Raw genomic sequence first — 14,168 nt, 5'->3', positions numbered from 1 at the left:
AAAAATATGTTACTATTAATACTAAACTATAAAAACTTAAACTAAATTAAAATAAAATAATAAAATTAATTATTTAAAAATACTTCTTCTCAATAAATAAACGTACTAATTTTTCTGTTACTTTTGATATTTTATATATTTGGACAAAAAGAATATATATATATATAATTTTAGAGTTATTTTCATGTGTTTCATAGAAATATCGAGAATTTGAAAATTTGAATTTGAAATTGAATTTTCAATTACACCTTTCTCACGTATTCTGTAATAATTTGCTTTTTATTTTTTATTTTTTATTTCAAAGAAAATCAAAATGTCTCCAATAAAAACTTACTTTGAAAAATGTAATAGAAATTTGTTAGAGGAGTCAAGATCTATAATGTACTTGTCACTGAACGAACGTTTATTTTATTCTAAATTATATTCAAACGTAAACTGTAGGGTGAGGGAATATTTTTGAAGGTCATTGATGTGTGAAGATGAATAAATAAATAAATATGTCAACTGAACAATTTCAAATTAATTAATATTCAAAATAAACCAGTTCAACCAATTCGATATTAGCTCAACGAATTTCATAATTTTAATCTACGATATTCTGTGAAGAGTGTGTTTGATTTATTAATACGTTTGCAAATATTCAGTCAGTATGATGATATCTTTTTAATTTTCAAAATTGCGAGTTCAATTAAGTTCATACGTACTCAACAAATGTTTAAACCCGTTTTTCTCAAAAGCAAACCATTATATAAAGAAATTTGATTTTAAATTTTTCATTTAATTATTTACATAGAATTACACTCTGTTTACTTGTACCACCGGTTATAAAACATTTTACATATATATATATTAAAATACATAGAATTCTATTAGAGTATAATAAAGTCAAAAAATTATTGGTTATATTATTAATTATATTTTATGAAACAAACAAAAGTGAAGCTTATACTTAATGTGCATTAGATTTCTTAAAATGATCCATAATAAATGTAGAAATGTAGTTTATCCGCATTCATCTATTGAAAGATTTAAAGTAAAAGATCACCAAATATCATGGGAAGTAAAATATCCTGAATATAAACCAATTAATTATACTTCAGAATTTATATTAAATGAACCTTGGGCAGATCCAAAAATTGAAGATCCTTGTTTCGAACCAAACTGGAATTCATTAGATGGTACGACAATTATTCCTGACTTACAAAATAATATTTATATATTTGTTTACTTTTTTCTATAAAATTGAATTTTTATCACTAGTAAGAAATATATATATATATATAACAATTATATTATAATAATTTGGTATTATATTATAGATAATTATTAAATTTGGTATAAATAAATATATAATTTGGTATATATATTATATTTTATATTGGTTATAATAAATATTATATTATAATATTTTACTGTGTGTCTTTTTATATAGGAGCAGTTAATCGACGAAGTTACATGGGAGACTATGTTATAAACGAACATGGTTACCCTTTGAATCCTGTTGGTAGAACAGGTATAGCTGGAAGAGGTGATTTAGGTCGTTGGGGACCAAATCATGCTGCGGATCCAATTGTTACACGATGGAAAAGAAATAATGAAAATATGTTGGTAAAAGATGAGACTACTAATAAACCTATTTTACAATTTGTGGCTATTCAAAGAAAAGATTGTAATGAGTGGGCATTACCTGGAGGCATGGTAGATATAGGCGAAAAGGTTTCTGCTACATTAAAGCGAGAGTTTATGGAAGAAGCTATGAATTTATTAGGAAGATCTTTTTCCACACGCAGAGAAGTGGAAGAAAGTATCAATTTAAATTTTACCAATGGTATTGATATTTTCAAGGGTTATGTCGATGATCCTAGAAATACAGATAATGCTTGGATAGAAACCGTGGCACAAAATTTTCACGATGCAGATAACAATACTTTCGGACAATTACCTTTAGCGGCTGGAGATGATGCTTGTAATGTTAAATGGATGAATGCAGATTCTAAGATATGTTTGTATGCCAGTCATTCGTTATTTATAGAAAAAACTGTTCAAATACATGATGCGCATTGGTAATACAATGATTACTTCAAATTTAATGTAATAATAAAAAATATTTTGTATTATTAATAAAGGTGCTATTTTTTGTAATATCATTTTTCTTTTATTGAGAATTTTTTTATCTTAAATGAGTAAAAAATTACCGCGTAAAATAATAACAAAATGATCATTAAAATCGGAAACATATTTAATATGTAAATAATATAATTACATATAAAAAAAATATCCTTTAATTTTATTCAAAATCCAATATAATAATTCTCTTTGAATATACAGTACTTTTAAAATTAATTTACAGTACTTTTTTTTCTTTTTCTCTCTCATTGAAATTTTATGTTATCCACCATAAAACACAGCAATGTCAATATATTTTTAAATATTTACATGCAAATCACACACTTACTTAATAAGAGATTAAATTATATCTTAAAAAATTTATACACAAGTTAAAAAAACATTTTATGTAACCTTCTACGGAATACATAAAATTCTAACAACACTTCGGTGAGCTACGATTACCATCGATGATAAAACAATGAAATATTTATGAAATATGAAAGAAAACATCTTAAGATAATGTATGAAAAATATCTCTAACTTATTTTTCTCTTTAATATAAATTTCGTAATACTATACGATTATATCGCATTATACTTAAATACTTTATTTCTTATAATTCTGTAAATATTTAACACTGTACTCTACAATCGTCCAAATGATTTGTAACTGGCATTAGATTCGGATCTGTTAATCCTAAATAACTTAACAATAGTTCTGTATCATTTTGAATTTTTTGTACGTTTTGATACTCACACGTTTTTAAATTATACTCATTATGCAATTGTTCGTTATATTTTAGTTTTGTATATAATTCGTCAGTAGATTTTTCATGATCAAAATAATCGACTTTTAACGAATAATTATCGTTACTTGAAGCGATTGAAATGTTATCGCTACTATTTAATGATTGCTCTGCAATTTTTTCTAATTCGAGTGCTTTTTGTGCTTGAATCTGACCTAATTTAGCAGCTTTGGTAAAATATAAACGTGCTCGGTCCAGATCTAAAACAAGACCACCTTTTCCTTGGGCATGAAAAACTCCCAAATTGTACATTGCATCCGCGTGACCGTGTTTCGCTGCACGATCGTAATAGCTTGCAGCCTAAAAACAATGGATTTATGAATTCCTTTCCTAATATAATTATTTATATAATTTATTTTTTTTATTTTAAGTTTGTTATGTACCTTCGCATCATCTACTAACGTTCCGAGTCCTAATTCATGGCATAGGCCAAGATTAAACATACTTGCAGGGGATGACAATTTAGCCCCGGCAGAAAAATGATTCACTGCATCGTTGTAACGCTTTTCATCTAGTGCTTTTATACCGTAATTCAATTCGAATTCTCCCATAAGTAAATTATTAACTTTATTGAGTTCATCCGCGGCTTCATTGAAGGCCTAAAAATATAATAATATATATAGATTTCTAAAAAATATTAAAAAATAAATATTTTTTACCATTTCAAACTACGTATTTTAAAATGTGTTATTTGTTATTTCTATATTATATATTATTTTTTGTCTATACTCCTAAGATAAAATTAAATATAAAGAAAATATTAGAGGATAGGAATAGGAAAATTAATTTTAGAAAGAAAAAAATTAATAAAAGTATTACATAATGATGATATATATAAATAATTTTTTAATACAAAAATACTAAATAAAAAGTATTAAAAGTGAACAAAAAAATAATTAAAATAAAAACTTTATTACATATGTATATATATATAAGTAAACATATTATTTATTTACAACACAAAAGATATTATAGAAATATAAGCGTATAAGTAAGTATTGTCTACAAATGTAAAATACATTTCTGATTTTTAATTAAAATTGAAATATAGTTGGTAGTAATTAAACATAATTGAATGAAGTTAAGTATTTATTATATTTTTATTTCTTTATATACTTCAGTTGGTAATAATAAGCTTTAGAGTGAATAATTTCTTAGCAGCAGCATTCTTACCTCTTCGGCTGTAATAGGTCCAATAGGTTTAGCATATTTGTTATTATTTTTTTTTTCCTTAGTGTTTTCTTTACTAATATAATTATTAGGATTATCTATGCAATTAGTAACAGGTAGTATATTTCGTGGATGTAAATTTAATATTCCATTGAGAAGATAGGATAAATGATGCTGAGATGATCCTGAGATTTCAAAGTTGAATAATTCATATTTATCTTTATTAAAGAATCTTCTACGAAAACACAAAGATTGGCCTACTACCCAACCAACTGCTAATGCGCTAGACTGCAAAAAGAAAAGAAAAGCAAATATTTTATTATTAATCAAACGTATACACACACACACATACACACATGCCATACGCGACATATACATCTATTCTAAATGCATACTTTTTAATTATTATATAAGTAAACATACATTTGACTGATTTATTCAATTGTTTATAATGAATCTAACCAATTCTTTTTACAAAGTAAATGTTACATTTAATTCAATATTAATAATTTATAAATTGCGCATCATGTTATCATAAAGTCAGAGATAAAGATAAAAAAACATAAGGTGAGATAGATTAAACCAGATTGAAGTACTGTAACATTAATTTTTAAAGTGATTCAATTGTTGAAGTTATATTTACTCTATAATTTTATTAATCATTATTATTATTAATACGTGATTGACATTTAATATATCAGTCATAAGAATTAGAATGAAATTACAAAACATTTAATATAGTTACCCAGCTAACTGCATCAATCCAACCATGTTTAGTATTCCATTTAGTACCTTCATTGTTATCTTTAGTACCTTTGGATTTTGCGGATCCACAAAATTCATTACTAAACGCGGAATAATTGTCTCTGACAAATTTTTGATTACATGCTAATGATGTTTTTTTAATTTCCTTCGGAGTATTATTTTCTTGTGAACTTTGGGAATAAATATTGGTACGGCATACTCGTTTCTCCAACGTTTCACGAATACCCCGTGTTACGAATTTCCACATGTTATTATTTATAAATTAAAATATTATGTTAGATCACACGTGCAAATCTACAAAAGCACCTAATACCAGTTACTTGTCTGACTTGGTTACGCTATAGCGAATGAACGTGAAGTAACTGTTTGAAACGTAAATGCACTTTTGCTATTTATGAAAAAAAAATTACTACGAAGTAAAAGTTACCGATAGTCGATAAAATAACTGAAATGTAAAATTAAAATTTTAGATACTATAGGACTCTACATATCAGTTTATAATTCTGTCATTTTTTTTCTTAATTTTTAATATTGTAAATTGTTCATAAAAGTACTGTGTATATATGTAGAATAAATATTATTTTATTATATTTAATGTCTGTGTTAAAAAAAAGTTTAAACTTATAGCTATTTTTCCGAGCGCCAGGATAGAGTAATTCTTTAATGAAAATAAATATATAAGGGTGGGTAAATAAAGAATTGTATCCTTTTTTTCGTATAAAAATAAAAATCAAATTTATTATCGAACAAATTAAAATGAATATCAAATTAATATCTTTAAATGTCTCTTAGGTCGCCGGCTATCAATGTGTTAAATAAAATCATTTGTACATACCTGAAATTATAAACAGATTTATATAATAATTATTGCTTATTAAATAATTTATTTAAAATTTGACTAACAAGCAAACTAATAAATTGAGAAAATTTTTAAACAATAATATATATTTTATATTGGTTATTAATAAATGAATTAATAATAATAAATGACATTTTTTACTTAATGTGAAGTATATAACATATTTATAGTTTTAAATTTATGAAGAAATAGTTCAAAAAAATTGTTTTTCTACTTTAAAATAATGTGTAATCAATAAAAATTATAGAACTTTATTAATAAATCAACTTTGCAATACTTGTTGCCGTCTTATTAATTTACGAAAATTTAAGAAAAATATAAAATGAATACCAACTCCAATAGTAAATAATTAAATAATCTGTGAAAATATTTATAGTTTTAACTTTTATGAACATAAAATTTGTTTATAATATTACAGTAAATACATTCGTATTAAACACTTCAGACATGACTTCAGACATACGTCTCCCGTACTAAAGTCGTTACCATCGTAATGAAACTCTCACGCCTATTGCGCATGCGCCAAGAGCGAAATTTAAATTCTATGAAAATAATTTAAGTTATATATCAAGTATACAATACGATATCAAATATTATTTTTTTGAATAATATATATATTAAATATTAATATTATTAAATTGAAAATTATCTAATTAATAAAACGGAAACATCCGAATAGATGTTTTTTTTGTGTCTGACTTTACTTACGCGATGAGAGAAACTCTCACAGTCCATAAATACATAATTTTTTTTCTTTATTTTTCAAGTTTAAACAAAAATTTTTTTTTCACTATCTTGTAAAACATTAAATTTTAGGAAGGTAAAAAAATTTCCAAGGGGTCATTCCATTTAAAATTCAAAAGAAAAAAACAGTGTGAGAGAGAATCTCTCTATACGATAGTGCAGAAGTGTTGACACGTTCACGCCGGGGTCGATTTTCATGTTTTTTGCTGTGAGATGGCGCTTGAATTTATGCCGCGCATAGGATCCCTATGCCGCGCCAGGATCTCTTTGCTGCGCTTCATCTGGAGGCGCGCGATTATTGCATGTTCAAACCTGTATAATCGTATGTTTACAGTACAGTAGTAAAGTGAGTGTTTATTTTGCAAGTTGTATAACCCGTGCCGTTTTTTCATCCTGACTACAGATTTCTGTCAGTAAGTATAACTAGAAAGGTGGTTAGAATGTCTTTTTAATTTTTGCCCTTATAATTAATAGATAACATGGATATGGAAATAAGTGATTCGTCTGATGAGTCTATAAATAGAAGCTGGAAAAAGGCATCAAGATTACGAGATTCTTTCTCTTCAGACGAGGATTTTGTTAATGTAAACAGTGAAATGAACGAATGTTCCACGGAGGAAGAAGATTTGGTGTCTAAATCAGAGAACGAGGATCACGATGAAGAATGGCAGGAAGTAAAAGAAAGAACTTCAGTAATAAATGAATATTCGGAAGAAGAAGAATTTTTATATAAAAACACTGACTGTAATGATCCTTTTACTTTATACAAACTATTCTTCACGGATTATATACTAGAGAAGATAGTTGAAGAAACAAATAAATATGCTACACAATGCATACATAATTCTTCATCTAGCAGTAGAATGCACCAAAAAGCCTGGCAGTCTGTTACAAGAGATGAAGTGAATACTTTTATTGGTATATTGCTTATTATGGGTGTAGTACAATTACCAGAAATTAGATTATATTGGTCTAACAAAGACATGTATACAAATGCACGCATAAAAAATGCAATGAAACGTGACCGTTTTCTATCTTTTCTTAAGTTTTTACATTTTTCGGACAATACCACAGCCAGAACTGAAGATCGGTTGCACAAAATTCGAAACATTGTTGAAGCAATTGTGGATACCTTCAAGAGTTCTATTAAACCTGGCAAAAATATCGTTATCGATGAAAGTATGGTTACATGGAGAGGACGTCTGGGTTTACGTCAACACATTTTAGACAAGCGACATAAGTGTTACATAAAATTATACAAATTGTGTTTGCCTGGAGGTTACACTTATAATATTGAAATTTATGTCAGGAAAAATGAAACGATCATTGAAAAATCACATTCTCATGATGTAATAATGAGATTATTAAATGGCTTATTATTTGAGGGCCGCATACTATTTATTGATAGTTATTATACAAGTGTCCCTTTGGGGGAAGAACTTTTAAAGAACAATACATTTATTTGTGGTACTGTAAATATAAACAAGAAATTTCTACCATCACAGGCAAAACAAAAACAAAAACGTGGTGAAATTATGAGTTTCGAAAATCGTAGCGGTGTCAAATTTCTGAAATGGACTGACAAAAGACTAGTTTGCATGTTAACTACCTCAAAGAATCACCAGTGTAAATTTGTACAAGAAACAAATGGCAAAGTAAAGCCCGATGCTGTAATTGATTATAATATTGCAAAAAAAGGTGTTGATTTATCAGATCAACTATCGGGGTATTACAGTTATTTACGAAAAACTATTAAATGGTACCGAAAAGTAATAATACAATTAATATGCGGAACTTCCCTCGTGAATGCCTGGTATATTCATAAAAGATGGGGCACTAAAAATATGAATATGTTACAATTTAGGGAAGTTATTATTGATCGCCTTTTAGCCAATGAACAAATATACCGTCATATACCGTCACATAAACATGTTCTTCAATCATATGAGGGATCTGCAAGAGAGTTCCGTAAACGCTGTAAGGAATGCTATAAAAATTTGTCCTTAAAAAAGGGTAGAGATTATGCCACTAACAAAACTACAAGAGTTAAGACGTATTGTGGGAATTGCAAGGGTCAGCCAGCACTTTGCTTGAAATGTTTTAACAAATTACACAAAAAATAATAAATAATGAAGTTATAAATAACATAATATTGAATTTTTATGTTAATTTTATTTAATTTGAGTGTTATATTTATAATAATGAATTATTATATTTATGTTATTGAACAAAAGTTATGTTTATAATACGTTATTAATTATAAATACTTGAAAATAGTGTATATGTTTGGAAAATACACCGTTAAAAAAAATAAACCATATATATGTATTGTTTTTTTTTTTTTTTACAAATACGCAATATCGCTAAGACAATGGTCAACGGTTTTCTGTCACGTCAATAGGATCACATAGAGATTCTGTAGGAGGGACGCGCCATGTGGATTACAAGGCTGAAAATGTAATATGTAATTTTTTTGCGTAACATATTCTATTTTAATATAAATTTTTAATTATCATTAAATATAGTTCATTTTTTTCTGTATTTGATGCAATTCATTATTTCATAATTATTTCAATGTTTGAATCATTCGCGCGCAAAATCGAGTTCCGGTCCCCCAGCAATGTACATGGCGCATCCCTCCTATAGGATCCCTATCTTCGATAGTATTGTACCGCCATCGCGTTAAGTACTCTCACCCACTAGTGGTCAGGGTACAAACTAAGATGAATGTGGTTACGAGAAAAGTAGATTTGTGAGCTTCTATGTACTTCTATATTCATTGGTATTACGTTTTATTTTGTTCTTATCACGGAGGTTCTTATATTTTATGCATTGTGAAATATATATAAGATAACCTCTCAAATCTTTCGAAGTTCTAGGTTATATTATATAGTTCATGGCTTTTTTGTTTCGCTTGGTTACGTTGCTTTTCAACAACCTGTCGTTGTGCAGTCATATGTATGTTGCGTCGAGTAAAGAATCTATTTTTGTTTTAAATTTCGAATGACCCTGATGTACCCAGCCAGATATCTTGCACGTGTTCATGTATTATATTGGAATTGGAATTTAAAAGTAACACATTGTAGGAATAACATTTTATAAATTTGAAAGGTAAACTTTTATTGTATCATATTCACAAGGATTACTATTAACCTAAATTTCTACATTTCAATTAGGACGTAACATTATAGGAGTTGTATAACAATTAATTACTTTTATTAATAAAACATTAAAAAATTCAACCTTTATTTTGTTTTAGATGGGTGAAGCACCTAAATATTATGGAAAAAGAAGGAGTATTGTTCGCAGAATTGGATCATTCTTACCTTTAAGACCACCACCAAAAATTTATGTAAGTGTAACACCTCTGCACTCTATGACAAGTTCTATGATTAATGAAGAAACTAGCAGTGATTATGTTGATTCTAATGGTTATGGACCTGGAAGGTTTGTTATAACGATTATTATAATAAATTATATTTCATTTATCAAATACGCAATTAATGTTATTTTGTTATTTTTATAGTGGTAGGTTGCTAGGCAGTAGACCAGATTTATTAGAACCAATTAGTTTTGGTTCAGAAATTCGGTTGCTTGCTTTGGAACAAGAATTGCAAGAGCTCAGAGAACAGATATCGGTAATAGTTAAAAATAGTAAACAATCTCAATGTAAGTATTATGTAATACGCATTTATATAAATTTGAATATTTATGAGATAACTTTTTAAAAATAGAAGTAGGAAGATATATGTATATTTTTATAGAAAAGAAAATATTCTATGTTACAGATGCATCGGCTGCATCGTTGTCCAGCGAGAAAGAAGATCTTAAACCAACACCACCACCGCCACCACCACCACTTCCGCCACCCTCCACACCGCATATTGCAAGGAGAGCAAGTTTACAAGATCACAAAATTGAAGATCGTAAAAAAGTGCCATTAAATACTCAAAAATCAATGGGTGACATATTAAAAGATATCGATAAAGTTAAATTGAGGCCAATTGCAAGGTAAAGTATAATGAAACAATAAAATACAAGAGTACACATCGATAATATGATATCGCATAATTTTCTGCATGTTTAGATCTCCCGGGGGTCGGCCATTACAAATGAAACGTGTAAATAGTCCGTGTAATGATTTACAAGAGATTTTACGTAAACGATATATTGCGATGCAGTCGCCAGATAGCAGAAATTCATCTGGTAATTTAACTCTGGATGATTCATTTTCAACTTAGTTTATTATAATAATGAATTGGTAAATCACGGCATACGACTCGTTGATTCAATTACAACATTTGTATGCGATTCAACACGCATTGCAGAAATGCAATAATTAATGCAATAATTTATTTCTCATGTTGTCGAATATTGAGAATTTTTTCAATTGATAATCCTAATTATTTATCTCATAACACAGTTCCTTTTAATTTACAATACGAATTTGAAAAACGCGAATAGGGCATGACAGTTTTATGATAATTACGTGAATATATTTTTCTTAGTCCTAGAGTACAAAGCTAATAGAAAACTCACTTTAGAAAGACAGAAAGAAAGAGAAGGATGCATCGATAGATGGCATTTAGATTTTTTTCTTCATTTACTAGAAAAGATTTTTTTATTACAGCAAGTAAAGATGATACTTTGCTAACCAAAGAATCGAACTAATGAGTACAATTATCTCATTGATATAGATCTCACATAATTTCGACTATTACTATTTAACTATCTTGAATCCTCATTTTTAAATTGCAACGAATATATGTAGACAAATATTAGCTTGAAAATCTTTTTATTTCTCACATTTTTTAAATCTATTGACACACGTTAAAAAGAAAATTCTAGGAATTACAAAATACCGATTAATTAATTTTAAATTAAAACATATCCGGCTAATCGTACATCTAATTGAATAGAAGATGAATCATTTTTTAATCACTTTATTGTGCCAGGAAAATATATATATATATATATATATATATATATATATATATAACTTTTGTTTCCTATAAGCGTGATTATTGTGATATATTGAGATTTTTAATGGGATTTCATTGATTATGAAGGAAGACAGATCTAATACATACGATTCCAAAGAAAATGAAAAAAGATAAAGACAAAAAAGAGATGAGCAAAAAAATGTATTAACGATCGTTGATATGAAATCTCGCACATGCAATAAGCTTTATGTTAATTTCATATGCGCTTTTATGTTTAATGTACATTACTTTCTGATATGCATATATGTTCAATTGACATAATTCAATGACGACGTGAAAAGAAAAAACAAAAAATTATATATAAACGTTCGTAATTGGTTTGTGTGTGTGTGGAGAGAGACTGAATACGATCTTTAATGATATTACGAATGTACATATGCGTTTTATACATAAAGCTTTTATTAATAATAAATATAAAAAATAAAAAATAAACGTTATTGTTAAAAAAAAATTAACTCTATTTTATTGTCAATTTTATAGATATTTTTTAATTTTAATATCAACAAATTGAGACGATTTGCCATATATTTAATCCAATCCTTACAGCTAATTTTAAATGATTTCACATACAAATTAACATTTAAGTCCATCGTTGAACTTGTATATTTTCAGTATTTTTGTATACGTTGTTTATGGGTTTATGATAAATTCATGGTGTATTAAATAAAAAAAAAACAATAGAGATAGTTATCTCTCGATCGACAAGATGGCGCAACTTGTATCGTTTTTTCGAAAAAGAAGTAAACATCAGCACACTCAAACGTTTATTTTTGGTACTAAAATCTCAAATTTGATATTACGAAGGAAAATATGAAATAGGTAAAGAGCGGGAAGCGCAGAATAAAAGTAAAAGTTAATTATTTACAATTTAATAGTAAAAATTAATAACAAATATTTATTATTAATAACATGATCTAATATTCGGAAAATCATTAATCGTTAGATCAAGAAGATGGTAAAACCCCATTTTGTTTGGTCTTTTATTTTTATACAGAATTAAATACATGTATATTACATTTTATAGTGATTGGTGTCGATGATCTAGGAGTACAAATAGAGGCCAAGGGTATCCTCGGGGGCTGTGTTAGTATCGAGACGGTTTGCAAATTCTCTTCTTGATCTGCTGACATTTTAATGCTACAAACAAGATTTTCATGAACTTTGAGATCGCGTATGTGTGCGTATTATATATCTATACATATATAAAGATAATAATAAGCAAACAAAGGAAAAAGATAATATTAACAAGTTAAAGTACAGTAGAAGAAGAAGAAGAAGAAGAAGAAGAAGAGGGGAAGAAGAAGAAGAAGTTAAAGAAAATCTTGTGTAAGAATTTTTTTTCAATACGGTCAACCACATAAATCCTTCTTACAGATGTTATTTCAAATCGTGTCCTTGAATTTCTCTCTTTGACATATCGATTAAAAAATCTTTTCTGCCGACGCGTTCTATTTACATTTTCGGTAAGAACTATATAATTTTGATATTATATCTTTTATTTATAATATAAATAATTGAAATTTAATTTATAAGTCAAGTAAATTTTTATTACAAAATTAATTGATTATTAAATTAACACTAGATATACCAGACCAGTCATTTTGACTGGTCGGGCCATTTTAAAAATCAAAATTTCTACTTCATGTAACTTTTGATTTCTGTAAATAATTAAACGTTTTGTTATTTAAAAATGTCTATAAATCCATTTATCTATTAAAATTATTATTGTTAAACATTTTTTGTTATTTTTTTAAGAATAAATAAAGACTGGAAGCCTCAAAAAGCACTTTTTTTATACACCAATCATTTTGACTAGTGTGGTAAAAATAGGTATACTGAAAATGGTGGTATATCTAGTGTTAAATTAATAAATATTTATTTTAGTTAACATACAAAACAGCAATTAAATATATAACGGGGAAAAAATATATATAAGAGTTTTTCAAAGTATGAGATTATCATACACCAGCGTCTCCCCATACAGGGTCGTAGAAATTTGAGTAAAATTAAAAACTTACTGGACTCGTAACGATCGAAAAGTAATTCTAAACCAGTTTGGCAACACTACGTCTATAATACGTCTGTGAGTTTATGATAGTGAAAGGGAAGATAGTATAGAATCTATATACAGGGTTACGAAAATATTTTCAAATTTAAGAGGGTTGCCAAATGGAAAAGTTTGCAAAACCCTGATATATATAAAATTATAAAATGAAAAAGTTATTAAAAATGAATGAATTATTTAATTAAATTATTAAATATTTAGAACACAATATGTATGTTAGTATTTATCGAACCTATAAGACAAGAATTTTGTTTGAATTTATACAAAAAAGAAGAGGTGCGGGATAAAGGAATGTAAAAAGTTTGATAAAAATTTAGATTTACGTTATACGTCACTTAGATCAGATACGTCAAACGGATTGTTATTTTCATTTGACAAGACATACTAATAAAATAGCATTATGCGACGAACAGATGCTAGTGCAGTCAGTGGGATCAGATATCCCTTATCGGGTTTGTTACCTTTACGGTATTGACAATGAGGACGGTTTTTAAGTGCACTTACAATTAGATTTAGACGTAATAGGCGGACTGTGACCTTTAACAATTATGTTACTATTACGTTTTATTTTATTATCTTTTAAATACTATTTCTTTTTCAACTATTTTTATATTAAAATAAAAAAAAGGAAAATATTTTGTAACAGTA

At 27.3% G+C, this 14,168-nt stretch overlaps 4 protein-coding genes across 4 annotated transcripts; 3 read left to right on the top strand and 1 right to left on the bottom strand.

Moving 5' to 3' along the window:
* The first annotated feature begins 356 nt into the window (after nucleotides 1-356).
* Nucleotides 357-2,144, top strand: LOC107063656 (ADP-ribose pyrophosphatase). The gene is made up of 2 exons (XM_015315586.2): nucleotides 357-1,178; nucleotides 1,433-2,144. The coding sequence occupies exons 1-2, from the start codon at nucleotides 953-955 to the stop codon at nucleotides 2,065-2,067; spliced, it is 861 nt and encodes a 286-aa protein (XP_015171072.1). The 5' UTR covers nucleotides 357-952; the 3' UTR covers nucleotides 2,068-2,144.
* Nucleotides 2,145-2,266: 122 nt separating this feature from the next.
* On the bottom strand, nucleotides 2,267-5,313 carry LOC107063655 (uncharacterized). The gene is made up of 4 exons (XM_015315585.2): nucleotides 4,830-5,313; nucleotides 4,088-4,372; nucleotides 3,298-3,513; nucleotides 2,267-3,214 (listed from the first exon to the last, which is right to left on the bottom strand). The coding sequence occupies exons 1-4, from the start codon at nucleotides 5,094-5,096 to the stop codon at nucleotides 2,741-2,743; spliced, it is 1,242 nt and encodes a 413-aa protein (XP_015171071.2). The 5' UTR covers nucleotides 5,097-5,313; the 3' UTR covers nucleotides 2,267-2,740.
* Nucleotides 5,314-6,660: 1,347 nt separating this feature from the next.
* Nucleotides 6,661-8,796, top strand: LOC107063654 (piggyBac transposable element-derived protein 4). Its single transcript, XM_015315584.2, has 2 exons — nucleotides 6,661-6,865; nucleotides 6,927-8,796. The coding sequence occupies exon 2, from the start codon at nucleotides 6,932-6,934 to the stop codon at nucleotides 8,573-8,575; it is 1,644 nt and encodes a 547-aa protein (XP_015171070.1). The 5' UTR covers nucleotides 6,661-6,865; nucleotides 6,927-6,931; the 3' UTR covers nucleotides 8,576-8,796.
* A 541-nt stretch (nucleotides 8,797-9,337) lies between these two features.
* On the top strand, nucleotides 9,338-11,906 carry LOC107063653 (uncharacterized). Its single transcript, XM_015315583.2, has 5 exons — nucleotides 9,338-9,563; nucleotides 9,712-9,899; nucleotides 9,979-10,121; nucleotides 10,241-10,463; nucleotides 10,540-11,906. The coding sequence occupies exons 2-5, from the start codon at nucleotides 9,712-9,714 to the stop codon at nucleotides 10,691-10,693; spliced, it is 708 nt and encodes a 235-aa protein (XP_015171069.1). The 5' UTR covers nucleotides 9,338-9,563; the 3' UTR covers nucleotides 10,694-11,906.
* Nucleotides 11,907-14,168: the final 2,262 nt, after the last annotated feature.

Source organism: Polistes dominula, unplaced genomic scaffold, assembly GCF_049000335.1.
Source record: "Polistes dominula isolate Pdom_NZ unplaced genomic scaffold, Pdom_raw_medaka contig_22, whole genome shotgun sequence".
NCBI lineage: Eukaryota > Metazoa > Arthropoda > Insecta > Hymenoptera > Vespidae > Polistes > Polistes dominula.
The sequence above is the reverse complement of the archived record's forward strand: the minus strand, read 5'-3'. Positions and strand labels throughout refer to the sequence as shown.

What these genes read in the sequence shown, in the direction of transcription:
- LOC107063656 (XM_015315586.2), top strand. Translation starts at nt 953, where the DNA reads ATGTGCATTAGATTTCTTAAAATGATCCATAATAAATGTAGAAATGTA. An exon ending in AAACTGGAATTCATTAGATG is followed by an intron (nt 1,179 to 1,432) that starts GTACGACAATTA and finishes CTTTTTATATAG; the next exon opens with GAGCAGTTAATCGACGAAGT.
- LOC107063655 (XM_015315585.2), bottom strand. Translation starts at nt 5,096, where the DNA reads ATGTGGAAATTCGTAACACGGGGTATTCGTGAAACGTTGGAGAAACGA. An exon ending in GGATTGATGCAGTTAGCTGG is followed by an intron (nt 4,373 to 4,829) that starts GTAACTATATTA and finishes TTCTTTTTGCAG; the next exon opens with TCTAGCGCATTAGCAGTTGG. An exon ending in GACCTATTACAGCCGAAGAG is followed by an intron (nt 3,514 to 4,087) that starts GTAAGAATGCTG and finishes TTATATTTTTAG; the next exon opens with GCCTTCAATGAAGCCGCGGA.
- LOC107063654 (XM_015315584.2), top strand. Translation starts at nt 6,932, where the DNA reads ATGGATATGGAAATAAGTGATTCGTCTGATGAGTCTATAAATAGAAGC.
- LOC107063653 (XM_015315583.2), top strand. Translation starts at nt 9,712, where the DNA reads ATGGGTGAAGCACCTAAATATTATGGAAAAAGAAGGAGTATTGTTCGC. An exon ending in AATGGTTATGGACCTGGAAG is followed by an intron (nt 9,900 to 9,978) that starts GTTTGTTATAAC and finishes TTATTTTTATAG; the next exon opens with TGGTAGGTTGCTAGGCAGTA. An exon ending in AAATTGAGGCCAATTGCAAG is followed by an intron (nt 10,464 to 10,539) that starts GTAAAGTATAAT and finishes CTGCATGTTTAG; the next exon opens with ATCTCCCGGGGGTCGGCCAT.